General features: G+C 55.2%; 7 protein-coding genes across 7 annotated transcripts; 4 read left to right on the top strand and 3 right to left on the bottom strand.

Annotated features, from left to right (window-relative positions):
• The first annotated feature begins 718 nt into the window (after nucleotides 1–718).
• On the top strand, nucleotides 719–2,580 carry BDY24DRAFT_373306 (Inosine/uridine-preferring nucleoside hydrolase domain-containing protein). The gene is made up of 7 exons (XM_076638281.1): nucleotides 719–767; nucleotides 912–1,280; nucleotides 1,348–1,519; nucleotides 1,595–1,710; nucleotides 1,776–2,033; nucleotides 2,118–2,242; nucleotides 2,330–2,580. The coding sequence occupies exons 2-7, from the start codon at nucleotides 975–977 to the stop codon at nucleotides 2,508–2,510; spliced, it is 1,158 nt and encodes a 385-aa protein (XP_076501074.1). The 5' UTR covers nucleotides 719–767; nucleotides 912–974; the 3' UTR covers nucleotides 2,511–2,580.
• A 57-nt stretch (nucleotides 2,581–2,637) lies between these two features.
• On the bottom strand, nucleotides 2,638–4,453 carry SER1 (O-phospho-L-serine:2-oxoglutarate transaminase). Its single transcript, XM_076638280.1, has 5 exons — nucleotides 4,349–4,453; nucleotides 4,154–4,256; nucleotides 3,080–4,043; nucleotides 2,954–2,964; nucleotides 2,638–2,856 (listed from the first exon to the last, which is right to left on the bottom strand). Exons 1-5 carry the CDS (start codon nucleotides 4,418–4,420, stop codon nucleotides 2,762–2,764), a joined length of 1,245 nt encoding a protein of 414 aa, XP_076501073.1. The 5' UTR covers nucleotides 4,421–4,453; the 3' UTR covers nucleotides 2,638–2,761.
• On the top strand, nucleotides 4,454–6,694 carry BDY24DRAFT_373299 (zinc finger HIT domain-containing protein). The gene is made up of 5 exons (XM_076638279.1): nucleotides 4,454–4,697; nucleotides 4,774–5,099; nucleotides 5,213–5,531; nucleotides 5,680–5,914; nucleotides 6,060–6,694. The coding sequence occupies exons 1-5, from the start codon at nucleotides 4,600–4,602 to the stop codon at nucleotides 6,579–6,581; spliced, it is 1,500 nt and encodes a 499-aa protein (XP_076501072.1). The 5' UTR covers nucleotides 4,454–4,599; the 3' UTR covers nucleotides 6,582–6,694.
• A 578-nt stretch (nucleotides 6,695–7,272) lies between these two features.
• Nucleotides 7,273–8,829, top strand: BDY24DRAFT_2997 (uncharacterized protein). The gene is made up of 5 exons (XM_076637026.1): nucleotides 7,273–7,538; nucleotides 7,677–7,835; nucleotides 7,921–8,070; nucleotides 8,159–8,276; nucleotides 8,427–8,829. The coding sequence occupies exons 1-5, from the start codon at nucleotides 7,497–7,499 to the stop codon at nucleotides 8,705–8,707; spliced, it is 750 nt and encodes a 249-aa protein (XP_076501071.1). The 5' UTR covers nucleotides 7,273–7,496; the 3' UTR covers nucleotides 8,708–8,829.
• A 1,518-nt stretch (nucleotides 8,830–10,347) lies between these two features.
• On the bottom strand, nucleotides 10,348–12,115 carry BDY24DRAFT_373291 (uncharacterized protein). The gene is made up of 6 exons (XM_076638278.1): nucleotides 11,366–12,115; nucleotides 11,253–11,294; nucleotides 11,007–11,162; nucleotides 10,929–10,939; nucleotides 10,810–10,853; nucleotides 10,348–10,708 (listed from the first exon to the last, which is right to left on the bottom strand). Exons 1-6 carry the CDS (start codon nucleotides 12,074–12,076, stop codon nucleotides 10,410–10,412), a joined length of 1,263 nt encoding a protein of 420 aa, XP_076501070.1. The 5' UTR covers nucleotides 12,077–12,115; the 3' UTR covers nucleotides 10,348–10,409.
• Nucleotides 12,116–12,380: 265 nt separating this feature from the next.
• Nucleotides 12,381–17,422, bottom strand: BDY24DRAFT_437411 (uncharacterized protein). The gene is made up of 11 exons (XM_076644266.1): nucleotides 16,513–17,422; nucleotides 16,221–16,373; nucleotides 16,011–16,130; nucleotides 15,531–15,930; nucleotides 14,842–15,449; nucleotides 14,655–14,768; nucleotides 14,507–14,575; nucleotides 14,115–14,396; nucleotides 14,025–14,035; nucleotides 12,866–13,937; nucleotides 12,381–12,749 (listed from the first exon to the last, which is right to left on the bottom strand). Exons 1-11 carry the CDS (start codon nucleotides 17,386–17,388, stop codon nucleotides 12,666–12,668), a joined length of 3,789 nt encoding a protein of 1,262 aa, XP_076501069.1. The 5' UTR covers nucleotides 17,389–17,422; the 3' UTR covers nucleotides 12,381–12,665.
• Nucleotides 17,423–17,432: 10 nt separating this feature from the next.
• On the top strand, nucleotides 17,433–21,241 carry BDY24DRAFT_437410 (uncharacterized protein; the record flags this gene model as incomplete). The annotated part of the gene is made up of 5 exons (XM_076644265.1): nucleotides 17,433–17,450; nucleotides 17,700–17,723; nucleotides 17,801–20,256; nucleotides 20,349–20,735; nucleotides 20,821–21,241. The coding sequence occupies 5 exons, from the start codon at nucleotides 17,433–17,435 to the stop codon at nucleotides 21,107–21,109; spliced, it is 3,174 nt and encodes a 1,057-aa protein (XP_076501068.1). The 3' UTR covers nucleotides 21,110–21,241.
• Nucleotides 21,242–21,251: the final 10 nt, after the last annotated feature.

Here is a 21,251-nt window from a genome sequence, read left to right as displayed (position 1 = left end):
CTCGATCTTTCTTTTCCCTTTTCGACCCTTGCCCTCGCTGACTTTGCTTGCCCTCTTGTTCCAGTGGACCATGCCTCTGAAATTCTGGCAAACCTACAGCTTCCTCCCCAAGTCCAACGACCACACTTTCTTCCCTCCCTCCACTCCTCCGACGTTCTTTCCTGCGGGAACGAGAGGAGCGACGATCCGGTTTGTTCGATTGAGATCTTGTCTCCCTTTCGTCTCTCAGACTAACCCCCTCTTTCCTTAAACTCTTGATACTTCGACAGAGAGATTGTCCTCGGTCTCGAACAAGAAGGCTGGAGGACTCGAGGTCCTTTCTTCGACCACGTCGTCGACGAGTCGCCTCGATCGGAGGAGAGTGGGAGCGGGAGTCTACCGCCGGAAGCTCGAGACGGTGACCGCGGAGAGAGGCTGTATGCGAGGTGGCAATTCGGTTGATTGATACCCGGGAGGTGATTAGGTAGGAGAAGGAGGGGAGCAAAGCGGTCGCGTCTCGTTTCTTCGCATCGCGTCGCTCGGTTCTGGAGGCCATGTTTCTTATGCATGTTTCGATTCAATCTCTTCTATATGCATCGGTTGCCATTGCTTTGGTCAGTTGACCTTACAAGGCGAAGAAAAAGCAGAAAGCAGACGGCCGGGTTTCGCAGAGCGACTCAGCCGTCGACTCGTGAGTCCAAAAAGCTCAGCCCACGCTTGGTCTTTCTCTCCTCCTCAACCACAACTCATCCGAACTAGACTTTTCCTCTTTCTCGTAGTATACTCCTGTAAGTCTCCTTCTCCCTGCTCTCTTCGCTTCATCGCCCAAAAGTGACTAGGGCAGCTCAGGGAACGGTCCAAATCGAAAGCTCTCGAGCTCACCTTTTCCTTCCTTCCCTCTCTCCCTTCGCTTCGCTTTCTTTCTCCTCCAGGCCCTTCCCCTCCTCGATCTCCCCCTTCAGCATCTCAGACAGACTCTCTCCTCAGCTTCCAACATGTCCAAAACCATCCTCGACGTAGATGTTGGCGTGGACGATGCCCTCGCCTTGATCATGGCCCTCGCGAGCCCTGAGCTCGAGATTCTCACCATCACTGCTGTATTTGGGAACACGCTCGTCTCTCGAGTCTACGACAACCTCCAGAAGATCTTCAACGTTCTCGACAAAGACATCGAGGGTCTCAGTGCCGAGGAGAGGCAGAAGCGGTGGCCTGGTATGGTCGAGAGTGACAAAAAGATCTTGGTTGGGCGTAAGGGAGCTGAGGAACCTTTGGGCGGAGAACCTGAAACGGCTGCTTACTTCGCGAGTTTTCGATCTCAATCTCGCGTCTAGAATGCGAGCTGACCTTCTGCATGTTTCTTTCTATCAGCACGGACCCGACGGACTGTCCAACATTGTCGAAACCCATCCAGAGTTCAACCTTCCCTCCTCTTACGTTCACCCTCGTCTCGAGGTCTCGCCCGACTCATCAGCGTCCGTCATCCTTCAAACGCTCGCTAAGGAGGAATCTGGCACTGTCACCATCGTAGCTCTTGGTCCTCGTGAGTCTCTGCAGAACCGAGAGCTCGAGGGAAGGAGCTCAAGAGCTCACCTTTTCCCTTGCCCCGTCTCTCCAGTCACCAACATCGCCCTCGCTCACCAACAAGACCCTGTCACTTTCAGCCGAGTCAAACGAGTCCTCTGGATGGGAGCTGCTCTCGACGTACCTGGAAACACTTCTCCTACTGCTGAGGTCCGCTCTTTCTTCATCTCGGTCGGTCAGCCCCGCGTCTGACCCTCTTCCTTTCTCTTTTTCAGTTCAACCTCTACGCCGATCCCTACGCGGGAGCTTACATCTTCAAGGCCTGCACTGCTTCCAACCCTTTTCACCTCACTATCCTCCCTCTGGATATCACCACGCCCCACCAAGTTTCGTTCACTCACCTCTTGCCTCCAGCGGACGCGAAACCGTCGAGCTCGATCCTGTCGAACTTCAGGACGGCTTTCTTGAAGAGAGTGAGGACGATTTACTCGGATTTGGGGCTGGGAGATGCTATGGAGATGCATGATCCCATGGTGAGTCTTTCTGTGCTCTTCTTCGAAGAAGACGTCGAAGGGAATCTGACGCGTCGTTTCCATTCCTCGTCTGTTCGTTCACAGGTCGTCTGGTACGCCATCTGTCTCGCTGGAAACCCTACCGCTCCTGGGTTCGAAGTCCGTCGGAGGATGTTCGAGGTTGAGAGGACTGGAGAGTGGACGAGAGGGATGTGCGTGGTCGATCGAAGGTTCGTCTTCTCTTCTCGTTCCCGCTCTTCTTTTCTTCGACTTCCCCTCGACTCCGTTAACCCACCCCCTCCTTCGTTCTCCCTCAGGGGAACAACCGAAGTCCCTCTCGAAATCCGCTCCAAATCTGGGATTCACGGGATTCACGCTGAAGACCACGTCACAACTACTCCCTCATCGGACGAAGGAGTTGAGGTCGTCGTCAAAACTCCTGGGACCAAAGCTTTTGAGAAGATGTTCTTGGAAAGGGTGTACGGAGTTTCGGTCTAGATTTTTTTAAAAAAGGTACTTATTTCGGATCAGCTCAGCTCTATCTTATCAGCGATGCTTTGTTCTCTGATCTCCTCGTCGTGATCGAACCTGAGAAACGAGAAACCGTCTCCTTCGAAACGGTCCCTTTCTCAAAAGCCTCAGGACAAAAATCCACAACGAGATCTATATTAAAAGAGGATGACTCTACAAGACTAATGTATCCTAGGGAAGAGCAGAGACCTAGAAGGAAACGAGCGAGACGGCGAAAACTACTTGCTCTCCTGAGCGACGAACTCGTTGATGTAGTCGATGAGTTGAGCGACGCTGTACTCGGTGACGGCGTTGTAGAGGGAGGCTCTGATTCCTGTACGATCAAAGAGAAAGAGTAGGAGCAGAGGGTCAGTTCGAGAAAGGAAGGAGCGGAAGAGACGACGCGACGAGGACCAGGAAGAGAAACGAACCTCCGATTGATCTGATAGAGAAAGGACGATAGGACGAGGTCAGATCCCGGTGAAAGTCCAACACGGGCAAGTCCGAACTCGAAAACGAGCTCGCAGGAGAAGGAGAAGAAGAAAGGGAGGACTCACCGATGTCCCTTCAACTGCCTCAACCCCTTCGCCTCCGCTCCGGCCAAAAACCTCTTCTCACCCTCGTCCCCACCAGCAACCTTCCAAACCACGTTCATCCAGCTCCTCGCCTCCTTCGCAACATTCAACTCCACCACTCCCTTCTCCACTCCCTTCTCCAGCGCCTCGTACAGAGCCTTCGCCTTCCTGTCGTTCACCTCCCTCTTCCCCTCCAGACCCCCAGTCTCTCCCAACAGCTTCACCACCAACGCCGTGATGTAGATCGGGAAGACCGGAGGAGTGTTGTACATCGACCCGGAGTCGGCGAGCGTCTTGTAGGAGAGGATCTCAGGGATGGGGATCGGAGTTCGAGGATCGTTGGCGTCGACGAGGAGTTCGTTTCGAACGATCACGATCGTGAGTCCCGAAGGAGAGAGGTTCTTTTGAGCTCCGGCGTAGATGACGTCGTACCTGTCGATGTTGGCGATAGGTCGACTCAGGAATGAGCTTGAGAAATCCGCGACGAGAGGAGTTCCCTCGGGAACCAAATCGAACGGGAACGATCCCTCCTCCTCCGTTCCTTCAGGGAACTGAACTCCATTGATGGTCTCGTTCTCGCAGTAGTAGACGAAAGCGGCTTCTCCCTTGGGCGAGAAGTTGTAGTCCTCCCTCCTTGGGAGGTTGGTGTACCCTGAGGGTTTGGTGTTGGCGACGACGTTGAGGAGAGCGGTAGGGTTGTGAGGGTTGAGGAGTTCCGTGAGTCGATGAGCTTCGGTGGAAGCCTTTTTGGACCAGGTTCCGGTGACGACGTAGTCCATCTTAGGAGGAGAGACGTTCAGGGAGGTGGGACGGGTGGTGGATTTGGGTTTTTGAGCGTGGTAGGCGAGGAGGTTGAGGACGACGGAGGCGAACTGAGTGGTTCCTCCTCCTTGAGTGAAGAGGATAGAGTGGGTGGCAGGGATGGCGAGGAGGGATCGGATACCGGCTGAGTACGAGGAGGAGAATATATAGATGCGAGTCAGCTTTTGAAGTCGGCGAGACGATGGAGGAGGAGGAGGAGGGAGGGAAGGAAGGAAGTTGAGCTTCGAGACTCACCTTCCGCATCCTTGATGACCTTAGCAAACTCCTTTCCTCGATGGCTGACCTCGCAGATTCCAACTCCAGTACCAGCGAAATCGAGGAGAGCTCCTTGAGCTTCCTGTATTCCGGGGAAAGAAGGACGAAGGAGGGAAGGAGGAAGCGGTGAGCTCGACGTCGACAGAAGGGAAAGAAGGACGGTCTCTCTCTCACCTGCAAGACCGAAGTAGGCAGAGGCGAAGGACCGGCTCCAAAGTTGTGAGTCTGAGCTCGAAGATCGGACATGGCTTCTATAGAAAAAGTAGGGCGAGTGGGTGTGGTGGTTTGAGGGAAAGGAGGAAGGTGGGAAGGGCTCTTCGAAAAAGAAGGGGGGCTGAGAGAAGGCGTGACTCGAAGGGAAGGGAGAGTTAGAGCTCAACAAGGAATCTACAACCCAACGACGACAATCTCTTCACGAGAACAGGATGGAGAAGGTTAATCTACCTAAAGAGAAACAGATCCGATTACCTTTCCAAGTCTCTTCCATCAAGAAGAACGCTCAACCTCTCCGGACGTGTCAGATGTGAGCTCGACCTTCTCCTCCTCTCCTCCTTCCTTCTCCTCGAAGCTTACCATCTCTCGTCCCTATTCTTTCTCAGCTGCCTCAAGAACCCCTCTCCTTACTCCTGTCCTCGATGCAACATTCCTTACTGCTCCTTGATCTGCTACCAATCTCCTTCGAAACACTCGCAATGCTCGGAACCCTTCTTCAAGGAGGAGATTCAAATCGAGATCGGTTCAGCCCAGGGAAGAACGAACGAGGAGAAGGGAAAGATGTGGGAGCTGTTGAAGAAGTTCGAGGACGGTGTAGGACAGGAAGGGATCTTGGATCTGGACGAGGAAGGGCTGGGAGAGGACGGAGAGGAGGAAGAGGACGAGGAGGGTCTGGAAGAGCTGCAGAAGGCGTTGGTAGGGGTGGATATAGGTAAGTAACTGATCAGGTGGAGCAGAGGTGTATATGCAAGCTAGATGTCCAGCGTGCAGAGCTCAAAAATGTGCTCGACGGAAGCTAACCTCTCTCTCTCCTCGCTCCTCCAGACTCCCTCTCCCCTTCAGCTCTTCTCGCTCTCCTCCCCTCTCACCTCCAAGCTCAGTTCCTCTCCTCCCTCGAATCAACCGAACCCAATCCTCTCCTCCAGTCCCTCCTCGACTCGGAAGAACTCGCTCTCGAAGCTGAGACGCCTTGGTGGCTGCCCGACGACGACGAGCAGGACGCTGCAGGTTTCGCGACGACGACGAGCAGGAAAGGGAAGAGGAGGGATCCTCCGAAGTTGATGGAGTTGCCAAAGGAGGTGTTGATGATGGGGATCATGGAGGAGATGGGAGAGAGGATGCTCTATAACGTTTTGGCGGTTGCGTGAGTGGGAGCTCGCTTTTTTTCGCTTTGAGAGTCGTCGTCGACGCGTCGAGTTTTCGACGTCTCTTCTTCCCCTTGCTCTTTCCTCGTTATTGCACTCCAATACTGACCTCCCACTTTTCTCTCTCGCTCACCTTTCGCTGTACAGCCAAGCCTACATCTACACAACTCTCCTCTTCCAACGCTCGCCTCTCTCCCTCCCCACCACCTCTTCACCCAACCCACCCTCATCCTCAGCCGACCAACCCTTCACCCATGACCCAGCCCTTATCAACCTCCTCTCTCTCGTCCCCTTCCTCTCCGACCCAACTTCGAAAACCCTCTTCACTTCTCTCTCGCAAACGATCGTTTCGCTCAAATCTCACGCGTCGGAGGACGATCCTGTACGTCTCTCTCTCGCTCTCTCTCTGTTTCTTCCCGTCCCTATTCTTTCCACCATGTTTTGTCTCTTTTCCAACCCGTATCGAAACCTGACCTCTCTCCCTTTGCTCTCTTTCGCGCCCGTGCCGTCCGTTCTCTTCAACCCAGCTCCCTTCCTTCCCCTCCACCCTCCTCCTCCCTCTCCTCCTCCCGCCTCTGGACCTCTCCCTTCCGCACCCTTTGACCCTCCTCCTCTCCGACCTCGCTGCTCTCCTCAAAACTGCTGCCAAGGAGGAGCCCGACGCGAAGAAGAGGAAGGAGATCGGGAAGACGAGCAAGAAGGTTGGGTTTTTGATGGGGTGTGTGAGTCAAGTTGGGAGGAAGAAGTGGATTGAGTTGATGGAAGGGGTAGGGAAGGTTTTTGGAAAGAAAGAGGAGGACGTGGAAGAGGTTGTGGGTGAGGTTGGGGAGGAGAGGGGAAGGGAGGAGCAGGGGAAGGGGACGCGGTTGGTTGAGGAGTTGGACGAAGGAGAGGGTGGGAGGTTCGAGGAGCTCGAGGAGAAGGAAGAAGAGGAAGAGCCGGAGAGTGTGGGCAGGTTGGGAGAGGCGGGTCAGAAGGACCTGCTGAATCTGGAGAGCAGGGTAGGGTTGGGGGAGAGGATCAAGGGGAGGATTGTTGAGCTTGGATAAGGCAGAGGCAAGATCTCAATGAAATCGAAACGAGCACCACATATGTACCAGACTCGAAGATGGAGAAAAGAGAACGCGAAAAATCTTCACCTTCGTCGGTGGATCGGTCGTCAAGCTCGTCCTCGGCGCGTCCATTCTTTCTGGCTTGCTCTCCTTGTCCCTCCCACCCACCACCCCACTCAGCAGATCATGCTCCCGACTCCGACCAACATCACCCACGTCTACTCTCTCCTTCCCTCGATCGTCGAATCCATCCCCGCCGCGACTCTCACCCATCGAAACGTCCGACATGCTCTCGCGGAGGAGCTCGAGCTCGCTCAGGATTCGTTCGAAGGCAAAGGGCCTGAAGGATGGAGGGAGATCGTCAAGAGGAAGGTGGAGGAGATACTAGCTGTGCGTTTGAAGTGTTCGGGCTCGGTGTGGAAAGGGGTGAAGTGGGCGAAGAAAAGAAAGAGGGAGAGAGAGGGAACAAGGGAGGAGGGAAGGAAGCAGAGCGTCGAGCTGACCGATTTTCGACAACGATTGATTGAAACAGGACGACGACGGAAACGAGAGCCCTGAGAAGCAGCCTAGTAGTCCTGTGAAGAAGAAGGCCAAGAAGGAAAAGGTCAAGAAGGAGGAGGTCAGTCCAACGAGCTCTTTTTTCCTCGATCGAGGTCAACATGGAGTCGAAGCTCACCTTTTTCCTCCCTTCCCTTTCTCGCTCGTTTCCGTCGGATTCGAAAGCCCCCTTCTGTCGCCCCCATAGCACCATCTCGAGTGTCGACTTCCAAACCCAAGGAGACAGCTTCGCCTTCGCCTGGGAAGAAGAGGAAGCTCAACAAGAAGAAGCAGGCGGGATCGGAGGACGAGGAGGAGGAGGAGGAGGAGGAACGAAGTGCTTCGAAGGGAAAAGGGAGTAAGAAGAGGAAGAATATGACCGTGGTTGGGAGTGAGGACGAGGAGGACGACGAGGAGGTAAGTGCTGCGATTTCGCTAGGGTGGGCGAGCTGGGAAGAAGGGAAGGAGAAGTGAGCTCGTCAAGTCGCGTTCGAGGTTGAAGCTGACCATTCCTCTGCTTTCCCTCCTCCCTTTGCTTCGGTTTCGACTCTCCAGAACGTACCACCACCACTACTCAAATCTTCCAGCTCGAAAACGCCCGTCGCTAAGGTCGAGGAGGACGAGGACGACGCAGGGAACGTCTCGGAGTACTCGTCGATGATTGACTTGACACCCAAGAAAAACAAGACTGAGAAGGTTGAGAAGAAGGAGAAGGTACGCTCATCTCTCTCTTTTCCCAACAGAGCTCGACCTAGCAGCAGCTGATCGCGCCTCTCAATCTTCCTGCTCCCTCCCTCAGCCCGCCAAACCACCCAAAGCCTCGACCTCCTCCAAAGCCTCGACCTCGACCCCGGCCGATGAAACAGGCGTCGCCAACCTCAAGAAGATCGTCGTCGCCTGTGGGATGAGGAAACAATGGAAGAAGGAGTTTGCTGGGTTCGAGAAGGATGTGAGCTTCTTTTCCTTGTCGTTTCGTCGTTGCGTCTCGTCGCGATCTTTTGCTGATTCGACTGAGTTGGCCTTGGTCCGAACGGCAGTACCGGCGTCAAGCCAAGCACATCAAGACCATCCTCCTCGCCTTCGGGATCAAGGGGTCTCCTACACTGGCGAAAGCGAAGAGGAGGAAGGAGGAGGTGGAGGAGGCTCAGGAGTTGGGTGAGTTTTGACCTCGTCGTCGTTTCTCGTTCTTTCGCTACTCCCGGCTCTCTTCACTCTTTCCCACTCACGCTCTACCTCTACGTTGAAACTGACCGAACTCTCCTTCCTCCCACTTTCTCCTCGACGCGTCCCTCCCCCGTCCCTCAGCCGACATCCAACAGGGCGACGCGAAACACGGTCTCGCCGCTTCTCCTCCTCGACGTGGATCTGGTGCTGCTGCTTCGAACGGAGGGAGACGATCTCTCGTTGGAAGGGGTGGAGCTAAGATCGCTGGGAGTGAGAGCGAGGAGGAGGTGAAGACGCCGGTGAAGAAGAAGAAGAGGGTGAGTCTCTCGTTTCGTTTCGTCTTGTTTTCGTTCCTTTTCATTCTCGAGAACAGAACTCTGACTTCTTCGCTTTGTTGGTCGTCTTCTTGCAGCCCGTCGTAGCGACTTCATCGGACGCCGAGGACGAAGAGGAGAGCGATTGAGCGTCGAGTCGAGTCGAGGAGGGTTTGGTTTGGTTTGGCTGAAGAGTTTTTTTTACTGAACGCTCGCTTTATTTTTCGTTCGTGTTCGATGCTCATGCGTGATACTTGAATCGAGGATGATTTGACTCGAGAGAGGAAAGGAAGGTCGACGGAGGGCGGGCTCTTCGACGAGGAAAGGAGCTGGTCGGAACGTCGAGCTCGAATGTTTTTGTTCAGCTCTTCCTCCCTTTCTTTCGCCTCTTCTCGAGTCGTGACTGAAGAGCATAGACTAGCTCGAACGAGACGGGCGAGACTCATGGGAGAAAGTGAAGGACGGGCGACACTGGAAAAGGGAGGAGAAGGGAGGGAGGGTTGGCTCACCTCCTCCTTCCTTCTCTTCCAGTCGATGTGCTGGTCCCTCCAAACTCGTCGTTCTCGTTCATTGTTCTGTAAAGATGTTGTGAGTTATCTACGCCGAATGGAAAGCAAAACGAAAGGACCTCGATGCAGTCTTGAACGACTAGTGGAAAAGCTAGTCTACAGCGAAAGGAAAAGGTTTGATCGCTCTGAATCTCGAGCTCCGCCCAAGGGCAGAGCATCGAGACCACATAGTGAAAGGGGGTGTGGAGGGGGTCCCTGACAACGCAAGCCAGTAGTGCAGCAGCAAGGTCATCGTGTCTCCCAATCGTGCAAGCAGAGGATCAGGGAGACGGGCAAGGCAAAAAGATGAAAACCAAAAGGGACCCAATGGGTCCCGTAATAGTGGTTAAACTATTAAAAACAGATACTACACATGATCTAAGCCAAAAGGCCAGAGAGGATGAGGAACAGAAGGAGAGGCGCGGGAGGGAGGGTTTTTGTACTCGTGGGACGAGATTTCGAACTCACGAGATCAGTAGGGCTGTCCTAGCGCGGGAGAAGAGAGAGAGAGATGGCTGGTCGGTTGGGTAGAGGGCAAGGGAGGGAGGGAAGGGAGAGAGAGGGAAGAGGATGGGCCCAGCGAAGGAGAGAGGGTTGGCGCTCGTCGCGTTTTTTTGACAGAGCTGTAGATTCGAGGGAAAGTTTTCAGACAGGCTCGAGGGAAGAAAGACGTGGTGAGGGCGTTTTCCTTGTGAGCTCGCTTTCACTTGCAATAGATTTGAAGGAGCCAGAAAGAGATCCACAAGGTGACAGGTCGGGGAGTCTCAATGATTCCAAACTCTGATCCTCTCGTCGGTAAAACTGTCCGACGGGTGAGGAAACAAGAGATGGGATGCCGTCGAGCTATGAACGCGATGCTGAGGGACTTGAGACTGAAAACTCTGATAGGAGATTTAAGGAGGACAAGAAAATGAGATAGTTCTGAACGAGACTCAACTTCACCCCCACATTTGGCGACTGGAAGCAAAGGCGAAGCGCTAAAATCGACGCACGAGGGACGTCTCTGGAAGGACTCCACTCCCCGAGATTTTCAGAAGTATAGCTCTACTGTGGGGCGAGATGTTGAGGCGCGAAGTGCTCGCTGGGCTGAACGTCCTCGGATGATCCGAGTCTGTGCCTGATCAAGGTGGCGTGGCAGCCCCTGTCGACGCGTCTTCTCGTGCGTCCTCGATCCCGTCTCCATCTTCCAGCGCGTCAAGCTTTGATGAACTCCATTAATACTACTAAGTGAAAACATAGATCTCTCACACCTCCTCCCTCTCTCATTTCTTCGAACTCACTCCCCAACCCTCTCCCATCATCTCGTTGCTTTCTCCCTCCCCTTCGTCAACCAGCTTCCCAGCTTGCTCCAACCCCGAGACTGGAAGTCTGATGACCTCCTCCTCCTTCGATAACGACGACGACGAGGACCAAGGGACGTGGGAAGGGAGGAGTCCGAGTTGAGAGAGGAGAGTCGCTTGGTCCCACCAGATCCTTTCCGACGCGAGACGATCTCCTCGAAGAGTGACGACCGACATCATCGGTAGGTGAACTTTGACGTTGGTGGGTGGGACTCCGGGAGCTGAAGGACGGAGACGAAGACGAAGACGAGGCGAAGGTGAGATCGAATCCGAGTCGACGCGTCGTCGCGAAAAAAAGAGGTGAGCAAAGAACGAGACTGACCGAGCCAGTCGATCATCCGATCGTGAGTAAACTCCATGATGAACCTTCACAAGCGAGACCAAAGAAGGAAGAAGGGAGTCAGCGAAAGAAAGGAAAAGGAACGACGCGTTCGAACTCACTCGTCGACGACCTGTTTAGAAGAGCGAAGATCAAGTCAGAGTTGAGCTTGGAGCACAGGAAGCGAGAGAAGAGCTCACCGTGTTGACTCCTACAGTCCGGCTCAGGGTGACGAGCTTGGTATCAGCGGGGTTGGCGAAGATGAAGTGATTTTGGTAGAAGCTCGTCAATGCGACTCGACCGATCCCTCCGGTGAGAGTAGGAACGTGATTGACGTAGGGTTCTGCGACCATAGTCTATCAGCAAGAAAAAGGCTCGAAAAGAGGGTCAGTAAGGAAGCAGAGAAGGACATCGAGAAGCTTTGAAGTCGAAGAACGCGGCCTGACCATCATCGTCTTCTCGACTGATCGCTCCCCGAACTCGTACAGCTGGAAAAAGGTCGAGACAAGAACGGTCAGTCCCAGAAACGATGTAGATTTACTGAAAGAGTTCAACTCACGCAATGCTCCTCCCATAGAGCTTCCAGATCGAACTCAGGCCCACCGAGAGCCTTTCGGAGCAATCCCAAACTCCTCCCATGGCAGAGACCCGCCTCTTGAGCTCTGTATTCCTCGACATCTCCAGGTAAGACGAACCTCGACGACGTTGCTGAAGAGTAGATGAAGGTCTTTCCCATCGAGTCGGGCGACCTGCTTGCAGCCTTCTCCTTCGGCGGTCGAACGTGTTCGAACCAAGGGATCACTAGCTCATCTCCTCCGAACGATCTGACCTCCCCAAACGACACCAGCCCCAATACGCTCAGCCCACTAGCTCCTTCTCCCTCCAGAAGTCCCATGAGCTCTTCTCTCAGCTCCTCGTCGTAGCAAACGACCCCCAACCCGCTCGGCTCCATCATCAAGACGCTGACCTCCTCCCTCTGAAGCAGCACCTCTCCTCCTTTGCGAAGACAGTCCTCTACCGTCTTCCAGGCAGCTCCTTCTTCTCGAGGACGACATTCGAGGACGGTGAATCCTTCCTCGGCCCATTTCTGGAGGGGAGCAGGGTCGATGGGAGGTCGATGGTTCGTAGGAAGAGGAGGGTAAGATGGGAGGGGAGGGAGGAGGAGCAGAAGAGGAGGGCCGGTTGAGCGATAGGTGAGAGGAGGTTGGAGGATTGCTGAAGCTGAAATTTCGACTGAAGGAGCTGAAGGGAGAGACTGAGGGGAGGTCATTCTGAAAGTATGAAGTTCTCAAGAAGGCGGACGTTGAGAGAAGGGAAGCAAAGGAGGGACCACGTTGAGCTTCGATCTCAGAGATCGGGCGAGGTCAAGTCCGACGGGCGTTCTCTGTTTTCCCTTTTAATTTTCTTTCGTTTGTGAATCTTGGGACGAGGTCTTTGGAAACTTTGCGTTTATCCCAACTAATCGGGTTCTATATGGAGTGGGAGACGGAGGCAAAATCAGTGCGATTGCAAGCGTCTCGAAATCGTCCGGAGCTCAACTTCCTCCTGCTCTCTCCCTCCCTCCCTTCCTCTCTCGCAAGCCAGAGGTCGTACGATCGTTAAGATAAGGTAGTGAAAGGTGTGAAAGAGCAAGCGCAAAGTGGCATGAAACGTAAAGTAACGACGAAACTGAGTGTCCGTTCGAGGAAAGAAGTGAAAAGGAAAGAAACGAGCTGAAACATGTCCTCCGATGTCCAAAAAGTACGTAGGATTGCGAAGCCGGGTGCAAGCTAAGGAATAGAGAAAGGCCAAGATGGAAGCTGGGTACGAAGGGTGGAGATGAGGTAGCGAGGAAAGCGAAAGGAAGAGAGGAGAGGAGATCAAGGCGCGACCGAAGTCTCGTCCTCGTTGAGGTCGACGGAGAGACGACGAGGAGCTGGTCGTTCGAGGGGTGTTTCGAGAATCTGTCGGTTCGGATGAACGAAAGAGAGAAGTAAGAGTCAGCTGCTGAAGACCTTCAAGAGACGAGAACGAGCTGGACGCGTCTCGCCCGCAAAACGAAAGGAAACGAATCACTCACCTCCTTCCTCAGTTCCTCCCCACTAACCTCCTCCACCTCCTCATCGTCCTCCAGGGCCAGCAAAGCTGCTCCCTTCCTGAACACCTCCCCTTCCTCCTCCGTCCAGTTCGTCCTCTTCTCCTTCGTCGGAGAGCTCTCAACCTCCCCTCCTTCCTCTCCCTCTCCCTCGACGGTCAGGAACTCCCCGGCCCTGCTCTTCTCCTCCCCACCGCTCCCGTTCGAGTTGGCACTGACGTCGAACATGGCGACAGCGGGACTGGGAGGGAGAGGGATGTTGAACGTGTGTTGACGAGGATTGGCCGTCAGCTCCTCTGCGTCCGAGTCCTCCTCCTCGGTGTCGGAATCGGCGATGCTGAAGCTTGGGGAGGTGATAGATTCGGAAGCATCTGGACGACGAGAGGAAGAGTTGGTAGTGGGTGTGGAGGGTTGACGAAGGGAGGAGTTGGTCTGGATGAAGGACAGCGGAGTGGGCGCGTGGTGAGGCGACGAGGAAGCGATCCGAGAGGCGGGGGTGGGAGTCGAATGAGCGTTCGTAGGTGTGTTCGACGAGGAAGAAAGCTGTCGAGCGTTGGTAGGAGTGTTGTTGTTCGACGACGCGCCCGTCGTCAATCTTCGAATCGGAGCGTTCCCGCTCTCCTCAGCGCTAGCAACCTTGATCCCCTTCTCCAACTGACTAGACAACCTATCCACCAAACCCAGCAGCACCTGCAACCTATCCCCGTCCGTCGTCCCTTGAACAATCTCCTCCAACCTCTCCCTCAGCACCTTCCCCTTCTCAATCAACGTCCTCATCTCGTCCATCACGACTCCCAAACTAGCCTGAATCTCCATCGACTCGTCGAGAGATTGGATGACCTCCTCCGCTGAGGTGATGACTTCCGAAGGGGAGAGTTCGAAGACGGCTGTACGAGCCTTTCCGGCGGGCGTAGAGGCGGAGGCGTTGGCCTCTGCGAGAGCTCGAGCTTCGTCGGATTCCTTGACGGAGCGGGCGATGAGGGATTTTTGGATGGGTCCCCAGACGGCTAGACGAGCTGCTTTGGAGGTAGATTTTTGTTGGGCTAGTTCGGTGTTTCTGTTGGGAGGAGGAGGAGGGAAGAGAGCGTAAGTGTCGCTCGAGCGGAGCGGAGGAGAGAGAGACGCGTCGTGAAGCAGAACGAACCGAATGCAGCTCTGTTTTGATTCAACCAGCGCAAGAGGGCTGATCAGCATTCAACTTGACTCAAGCGCAAAGACGTACACGAAGACTCACCTGCAAGATATCCTGACTCAAGCTCGCCACGTCCTCGTCGTTCAACGGGATGCTCAAATCCAAACACCTCAACAAGCGATTACTCCTCAGCCCCACCGCCAGAGCCATGATCCCAGCAACCTCGATTCCTCCGTTCTCCGTGAGGTCGAGGTGAAGGAGGTGACGAGCTTCGGGGAGGAACTCGGCAAGAGCGATGGCTCCTTCGGTGGAGAGGGAGGTGTCGGCGAGGAAGAGTCGTTTGAGGTTCGAGTTGATGGTGAAAGCTGTTCGAAGGGTGGTGATCTGTAAAGAGTGGATGGGGGAAGAGGGAGAGAGAAGGAAGAAAAGGGAAGGTCGAGTCAGTTTTGACGCGTCTGCTCGCTTTCCTTCGTTCGAGCACAAAGCAAACTCACTCCTTCCAACCCAGGACCACAACAAGGGTTATGACTCAAATCCAACGTATCCAACGTCGAGTTGTACTTCTGCAGAACCCAACGCAACCCAGATCTAAGGTCAGCTCTGTCCTCCCTTCTCCTTCCTTCTATAGAGAAAACGGCTCACCAAAGCCTCCGCGAGCGCAACCAACCCAGCCACGTCGATCTTGTTCTCCGCCAGGTTACACACTCTCAGCGTCCTATTCCTCTTCAGAACTTGAGCAATGTATCCAACTCCAGCCTGCAATCCACCAGAACGAGCGTCAGTCTCTCGAAAACACACGAAGAAAAACCGCGTCTCCCTCTTCACTCACCCTCAAATCATTCCCCTTCAAATCCAACGTCACCAGCTTCCCCATCCGCATCACATCGTCCAAACTCCTCACTCGACTCTGCATCATCGTCGCTCCAGCCAAACTGCTCCCGACCACCCCCTTCGCCGCGGGAGGTCGAAGCACGTCGTTCTGATCCTCGTCGTCGCTTCCGTCGGGCGTGTCGAGACTGTAACCCGCCGGCAAGGTTCGTTTGGTAACTCCTCCGGCTAGGTTGGTGGTGATCTGAGGGATGGGTTTGAGAGCGGCTTCTCCGTTGGCGTCGGTCGAGGAGGACGGCTCGGATTGGGACTGGGCGGAGGAGGCGGTTTGACGACGGCGAGGGGTGTAGGCTGAGTAGGTTGTTGCTGGACCTGGTTCGGAGTTTCCTGCTGGAGTGAGAGCAGAAGAGGAGTTGGAGGTGGTGTTGGTGGAAGAGGTAGTGGAGGAGGAAGAGGGAGGAGGTTGAGACGAGAAGGGGTTCGACGACGTCTGATGAGGTTGATCCGGGATGTCCTTGATCATGATAGCGAGGGCGACTCCTCCGAGGGAAGAGATCTTGTTCCGACGAAGGGAGATGTTGACGATGGTGGAGTTTCGGACTCCTTGAGCTGTGAGAACGAAACCGAAGGAAAAGGTGAGCTTCGAAACGAAGGAGACGCGAGCTTGAACGAAACGAAACGGAGACGTACCCAACGACTCCAAACTAGCTCCTCTCAGCCCACACCCGTCCAACCTCAACGTAGCCAGCCCAACATCTCCTTCTGCTGCATCCGAACCCAGCACCGAAACGATTCTCCGACCGTCGTCTCCGAGCAAAGGAGCTTTGGGCATGACCGAGACTCGAGGTTTCGATCCGTCCTCCACGAGCTGCTCTCCTACTGAAGGTCCTCCTTCCTCCGCGACCGACGAGATCGTTGAGAATGTCGAGTCCATGGTGCCTGATCGATTGAGAAGAGGAGCTGGGGTTGAGGTCGGGGAGCCAGTAGAGGTGAGGGTGTTGGAGTGGGAGGAGAGGGAAGCGACGAGGGAATCGACGGATTTCTTGTCGAGGAGGTTGTCACTGATGTCTAGGTAGCGAAGATGGGTGGCCTGTAGATCGAACGAGATGAGAGAGAGACGTCAGAAAAGCTCAGAGGCAAGACCATGGAGCGTTCAAGGAGTGAGCTCACCTTCCTCAAGAACACGGCCAGGATCTTGAACCCCGTGAGCTTCAGCTTCTTGTTGTTGGCGAGCGAGAGAGTAGGGAGAGTTCCAGAGACGAGCAAGGCGTGGAGGATAGGTTTGAGAGACTGCCAGATGCCAGATGCCAAAGGAGGTCAGGCTCTCTGCAAAAGACGAAGAGGTCAAGGCGAAGGAGGAAGAGGAAGAGGGGAACGGACCTCGTCTGTGAGATCGCACCCGTCGAGAACGAGCTTGGTGAGACCCCATTCGACAGCTAGAACGTCCGCGATAGCCTCAGCTGAGTACTTGGTCAAGACGATGTTGCTGAGGTTGAGGACTCGGGGAGCTGGGGGTTTCGGAGTGGCAGCCTTCTGTTTGCGAAGGAGAGGGAGGGAGGAGATGGTTGAGGCGATGCGAGGAAGGGAGAAAGGTCAGCTCGACCTCCCTCCGACCATTGAGCTCCATCTGGCCTATCGAATCGAACCTAGTACACGAGCGACCAGCACGAACCTTCAACAACTCTCTAATCCTCGAATCGACCTTCTCTTCCCTCGCCTTTGAAGCTCGTTCGTAAAGCTCAACCAACCGCTCTCCGTTCCACCACTCCCAGCCTCCTTCCTCCTTGTACTTTTTGACGTGGTTGCTCTCTATCTCCTGGATCGACTGGGATACCGAGGGCGAGCAGGGTGGGAGGGAGGAGGAGATGGGATAGGTGATGGAGACGGAGGAGAGGAGGAAGGAAGCTCGTTTGAGAGGCGTTTCGACTTGAGTTGCTGGCGGTCCTGTGGGAGTTGAAGAACCGTTCGAGTTGGAGGCAGAAGACGAAGAAGGGAGAGACGAGGTGATAGAGGCCGAAGCTGCTGAGACTGCTGATCTTGGAGACCACGAGGAGGAAGCTGAAGGAGGAGGAGCTGAGGAGGAGGAGGAGTTGGAACCCTTGAACGACGACGATGGATCTGCTGCTACACCTCCTGCTGCCATGCTCAACCTTCCCAACGCTCTACTGAAGAAGGCTCCTGCCTGAGTCGTCCCCTGAGCCTGAGCTGCCAGAGCTGCGAGTCTGTCCCTCTCCCTCTCTCTCGCTGTAGGAGGAGGACGAGGCGGCTCTCCATCTCCGAGGAGTTTCCCTACGAGTTGAGAAGGACGGAAGGAGGAGAAGACAGATTTCTGAGCTGGACGAGGTGGTTTGAGAATTCCCTTCTTGGGTGGCAGAGGTCGAAGTTTAGGAAGAGCGATAGGAGGAGGATCCGAGGGAGCAGCGTCCACTGGAGGAGGAGGAGGAGGAGGGAGAGGAGGTGCTTCCGTGAGAGGAGAATCGACAGTGGTAGGAGTAGGGAGGTCCTTCTCGGAAGGAGGAGGCGGAGGAAGAGCGACGGGGTCCTCCATGGTTGGGATAAGGGGGAGAGAAAGAAGGGAAGATGGAAGGTAGGATGAAAGGACGGAACGAGGTCGACCGAGAGGGTCGAACTCCTCCCTCCCGGTTACGTGACCGAGTTTTTTTTCGCAGACTTTTTTTCTTTGGGCGTGAAGAAGAGACTCTAGAGCTCAATTTCACTCGAGTTTGCATCGGAGAACCTGTCGATAACGAAGGAAAGAGCGTGCCGTCGAGCCTCCCTTTGTTTTGAACCGTCGAGCTCGCGCGAAAGAAGCAGAAACCTCCCAAACATCCATCCAGCTCTTTCTCGACGTATATACAGAGCTCGGTCCTAGGCCGTCGCGCTGTGAGTGATCCCTCTTCTCTCCTTTCAGTGCTCCTAATGAAAAATACTGACCTTCCATCGCCCTTTCGCCTCTGCAGACCTTCCTCCTTCCCTCCTCCTCCTTCCTCGAGCTCTCGCCCAAGCTGTCGTTCTACTCTTCTTCGACGCGTCTCCCTCCTCCTCCTACGGCTTCCTCCGCCCCATCCACTCGATTCTCGCCCACAGCTACTTCGACATCCGAAACGGCCGAGACTTCTCTCTTTAGCGATTTCGGAGAAGAACGAGGAGGAGGAGGAGGGGACAAGAGCTGGGAAGGAATAGACGGAAGTCTGGATGGAGTCCCTGGGATCTTAACGAACGGTTACGCAGGAGGATGGGGTGAAGATTTGAGAGTCGTGGATGAAGAGGATGAAGACGAAGAGGAGGAGGAGAGTGAGGATGGAAGAGGAGCGGATTATCGGCATGGAAGGAGGGAACAACAGCACGGAGGAGGAGGAGGAAGCACGTCGACTTCAACTTATCATCAACCATCCTACCTCTCCTCTTCTTCAGCAACCACTCCTCATCCACCTAGAACAAGACCGGAATCCCCTCCTTCCTCGACGCTCCTCATCGATCTCACACCGGAATCCCCTCCGACTCCAAACCATCGTCCGCTCCCTCTTCCTTCTTCGAGCTCAACCTCCAAACGTCCTTCCCTCCAAACTCTCCTCCAGGATATAGAAACCCGAACGATCCAAGTCCAATCCAGTAGAGGAGTACCAACACCAGCCTCAGCAGCACCTCCTTCGTCTTCCAACCCAACCTCGGTAGCTCCTACACCTTCCAACTCGGACGCGATCAGCAAGCTCAAGGAAGCCATGAGGCGAGCTCGAGAGACTTCCTCCCCTTCCTCCTCCAACAATCTCCCCGAACAACAACAACAACAACAACGACCACCTCCTCCTCTTCAAGTCAGCAATAGAGCTTCGACGAGCAAGGAAGCCGTTCGAGATTGGTTGACGGATACTCTGCCTTCGCCTCCTTCCAACCCTTCACCTCTTCCCTCGACCTCGACTTCCTCCTCCTCCTCCCGGTCGCCTTACCCTCTCAGTACCAACCCAAATCCTCTCTCCTCCTCGACCAACTCGTCCTCGACATCCTCCCACAACCGACGTCTACCACGTCAAACCATCATCCCTCATCCCAACGAAACGCGCTCTCCCAGAGGCTTCCCTCCTCCTTCCTCCTCTCCTCGTCGGCCCTCCTCCGCTCCTCCTCATCCAGCTCCTCCACCTCCACGGAAGGAAGAGCAAGACCTCGATCCGTTACCATCAGACGAGGACTCCCCGCCAACACCTCCTCCGAGGATAGGCAACTCCTTCTCCCTCTCGAGGCATCGACAGGCAACCTCCCCGAACGTGGTCGACCCGTCTCCCTCGTTCTCGATCCAGCAAGGAAGCGCCAACGCGTCGGCTAGCTCGTCGAACCTTTCCGCTCAGCAGCCTACTCCTCCGACGAGTGCTCTCAGAGCTTTCCTGGCTAGTCACCCGGTACCGAGCGGAGGAAGGAAGTCCAACACGTTCAGAGGAGACAGGTCGGGATCGTTGGAGAGCTCGACGTCTGCGCCACCGGTGCTGCATCAGGAGCAGGAGGAACAGCAACAGGAGGAAGAGTCGCATCGGAATTCTTACAACTCGTCTTCGCGCCCGAGTCCTCAGCGAACTTCTTACTCCTCGCCTCCTCGGCTTCCATCCGACTCTCCTCGGTTCGAACCTCCCTCTTCTTCGACACCTCCTCCTCGCTTCTCACCTTCCTCGTCATCTTCCCCAAGACGACTGAAGCACCAACGGCCATCGACTTCAACACCCAATACGTCCTCCGTCGAGCCTCCTCAGGAACGCAACCCTTTCACTCCCAACCACGCTCTTCGTCGGTCCAACGACTCGTCCTCAACTCCTTCTCGGTACCCACCACCCACTCAACCCGTCTCTTCTTCCTCACCAACCCTCCGTCACTCTACTCCACCACCACCACCAACCCAGCCCTCTCCTGGTCCATCTCCCTCATCCTCCAACCGACGCGCTTCGATCCCCTCCCCTCCTCCCTCCCGCCCAACGTTCCCCTCCCCTCCCCGCTCCTACGCCAACGTCACTCCCGCTCAACATCACCCTTACGCCCGTCCTCGGACGCCTCCCAGTCCAGTTTCCTCCCGGCAGGCGAGTTCCTCGAGCGAGAGCGAGGAAGCAGAGGAGGATCGAACGAGGAGAGAGGTCGAGCAGAGGAGGAGGAGGATGTTTTCCAGTCCTGAGAAAACAACGGCGCCGACGACGTTGAGAACGCCGGTTGCTCCCGGTGGATGGGGATGGACGCCGGGGGGGAAGAAGAAGGGGATGGAGATGGGTGAGAGTTGGAAGGGGAAGGAGAGGGAGGTGGTGGTGGTGGTTGAGGAGGAGGTGATGGAGGAGGAGGAGAGGAAGCAGGTGAAAAGGGTAGTGAAGCAGCAGCAGAGTGAGGAGGAGACGGTTTGGAGGGTGAGGAGAGGCGGAAGGGCGGTGGGCGGGAGGGAGGGAAGGTGAATTCGACGCGTCTTTCCGTCCTTTTTCGTTCGTTCTCCCTTTTTTTGCTGACTTCCTTCTTTTTTCATTACAACTCCAATCCTACCAGCTCTCAACTAAACATCTCCTCTCCTACTCAACTCCAAACCCCTACCAAACCCTCCTCCTCCTCCTCCCACCACCTCCCGCGTTCCATCTCCCTCAACCTCACCACCCCGACCCGTCGTCCGTCCTCCTCCCCTTCCAACGCTTCCTTCACCAACACCTCCTTCACCTCCTCCCCTTCTCGCCTCCGTCTAGCCCACCTCCACTCTCGCTTGCTGCACGCAGAATCAGCCGAACTCCTCTCGCTCGAACGCGTCCAGGCCGCGAGGACGAAATGGGAGGAAGTGAAGTGGTTGGGCGGGAGGATCGTGAAGGAAGGGAAGAGGAAGAATCAGCTAGGGTGGGTGGGGTGGTGTGCTTGGTGGGTTGGGTGGGGGTGGGTGGCTTGGTGGTGAGTTGATGGCTGAACTTGCGTTTCGGAGGAGTGGGAAGAACGCGTGCTGACCTCTTTCGTTCTTATCTTTTTCGTGCTGCAGCATCTATCAAACCCTCCTTTCAACGTTCTTCCCTTCACCCCTCGATCCCTCAGATTTCCTCTCGCCGTTCCACCCAGCTCTCTATTCCCCTTCAGCTTCCTCGTCGACGAACCCGCCTCTCTTCCCTCCTCCCACGGCGTACTCGGCCTTCTACCTTTCTTCAACGGGACGAGGTGGGGGTTTACCGGTGGAGCTGTCGGCGTTTGCGATACCGGAGAGGATAAGGGAGTGGGATTTGAGGTGGGCGGTGGTGCTGGAGTGGGCGGTGGGGAAGGGGTTGGTTGGATGATGAGCGACGGAGGAGGGGAGAGAGAGAGAGAGATCTGTGTTTTTGGGACGATTGTTGTGTTTTCTTTTGGAAGGGGTTTGACTTTGGTTTTTGGATGAAGGATCTACCTATGCGATACACCTACTGCCTTCATGTCCTTTGC

This window comes from Mrakia frigida (genome assembly GCF_051309035.1).
Source record: "Mrakia frigida strain ATCC 22029 unplaced genomic scaffold BDY24scaffold_1, whole genome shotgun sequence".
Taxonomy (NCBI): domain Eukaryota; kingdom Fungi; phylum Basidiomycota; class Tremellomycetes; order Cystofilobasidiales; family Mrakiaceae; genus Mrakia; species Mrakia frigida.
This window is presented reverse-complemented; position numbering and strand designations above follow the sequence as displayed.

Bases quoted from the DNA above. Each gene is read 5' to 3' on its own strand.
- BDY24DRAFT_437411 (XM_076644266.1), bottom strand. From the start codon at position 17,388: ATGGAGGACCCCGTCGCTCTTCCTCCGCCTCCTCCTTCCGAGAAGGAC. The intron at 16,374-16,512 runs GTTCGTGCTGGT...CTTCGCAAACAG, and splicing joins GGATTAGAGAGTTGTTGAAG to AAGGCTGCCACTCCGAAACC. The intron at 15,931-16,010 runs GTGAGCTCACTC...TTCGATCTACAG, and splicing joins TGGCCGTGTTCTTGAGGAAG to GCCACCCATCTTCGCTACCT.
- BDY24DRAFT_373291 (XM_076638278.1), bottom strand. From the start codon at position 12,076: ATGACCTCCCCTCAGTCTCTCCCTTCAGCTCCTTCAGTCGAAATTTCA. The intron at 11,163-11,252 runs GTCAGGCCGCGT...TCTTGCTGATAG, and splicing joins CAGTCGAGAAGACGATGATG to ACTATGGTCGCAGAACCCTA. The intron at 10,709-10,809 runs GTCAGTCTCGTT...TCCGTCCTTCAG, and splicing joins TCGGATGATCGACTGGCTCG to CTCCCGGAGTCCCACCCACC.
- BDY24DRAFT_373306 (XM_076638281.1), top strand. From the start codon at position 975: ATGTCCAAAACCATCCTCGACGTAGATGTTGGCGTGGACGATGCCCTC. The intron at 2,034-2,117 runs GTGAGTCTTTCT...GTTCGTTCACAG, and splicing joins TGGAGATGCATGATCCCATG to GTCGTCTGGTACGCCATCTG. The intron at 2,243-2,329 runs GTTCGTCTTCTC...GTTCTCCCTCAG, and splicing joins ATGTGCGTGGTCGATCGAAG to GGGAACAACCGAAGTCCCTC.
- BDY24DRAFT_373299 (XM_076638279.1), top strand. From the start codon at position 4,600: ATGGAGAAGGTTAATCTACCTAAAGAGAAACAGATCCGATTACCTTTC. The intron at 4,698-4,773 runs GTGAGCTCGACC...ATTCTTTCTCAG, and splicing joins CCTCTCCGGACGTGTCAGAT to CTGCCTCAAGAACCCCTCTC. The intron at 5,532-5,679 runs GTGAGTGGGAGC...TTCGCTGTACAG, and splicing joins TATAACGTTTTGGCGGTTGC to CCAAGCCTACATCTACACAA.
- SER1 (XM_076638280.1), bottom strand. From the start codon at position 4,420: ATGTCCGATCTTCGAGCTCAGACTCACAACTTTGGAGCCGGTCCTTCG. The intron at 4,257-4,348 runs GTGAGAGAGAGA...CCCGGAATACAG, and splicing joins TGCCTACTTCGGTCTTGCAG to GAAGCTCAAGGAGCTCTCCT. The intron at 4,044-4,153 runs GTGAGTCTCGAA...CCTCGTACTCAG, and splicing joins GGTCATCAAGGATGCGGAAG to CCGGTATCCGATCCCTCCTC.
- BDY24DRAFT_2997 (XM_076637026.1), top strand. From the start codon at position 7,497: ATGACCGTGGTTGGGAGTGAGGACGAGGAGGACGACGAGGAG. The intron at 7,539-7,676 runs GTAAGTGCTGCG...TCGACTCTCCAG, and splicing joins ACGAGGAGGACGACGAGGAG to AACGTACCACCACCACTACT. The intron at 8,277-8,426 runs GTGAGTTTTGAC...CCCGTCCCTCAG, and splicing joins GGAGGAGGCTCAGGAGTTGG to CCGACATCCAACAGGGCGAC.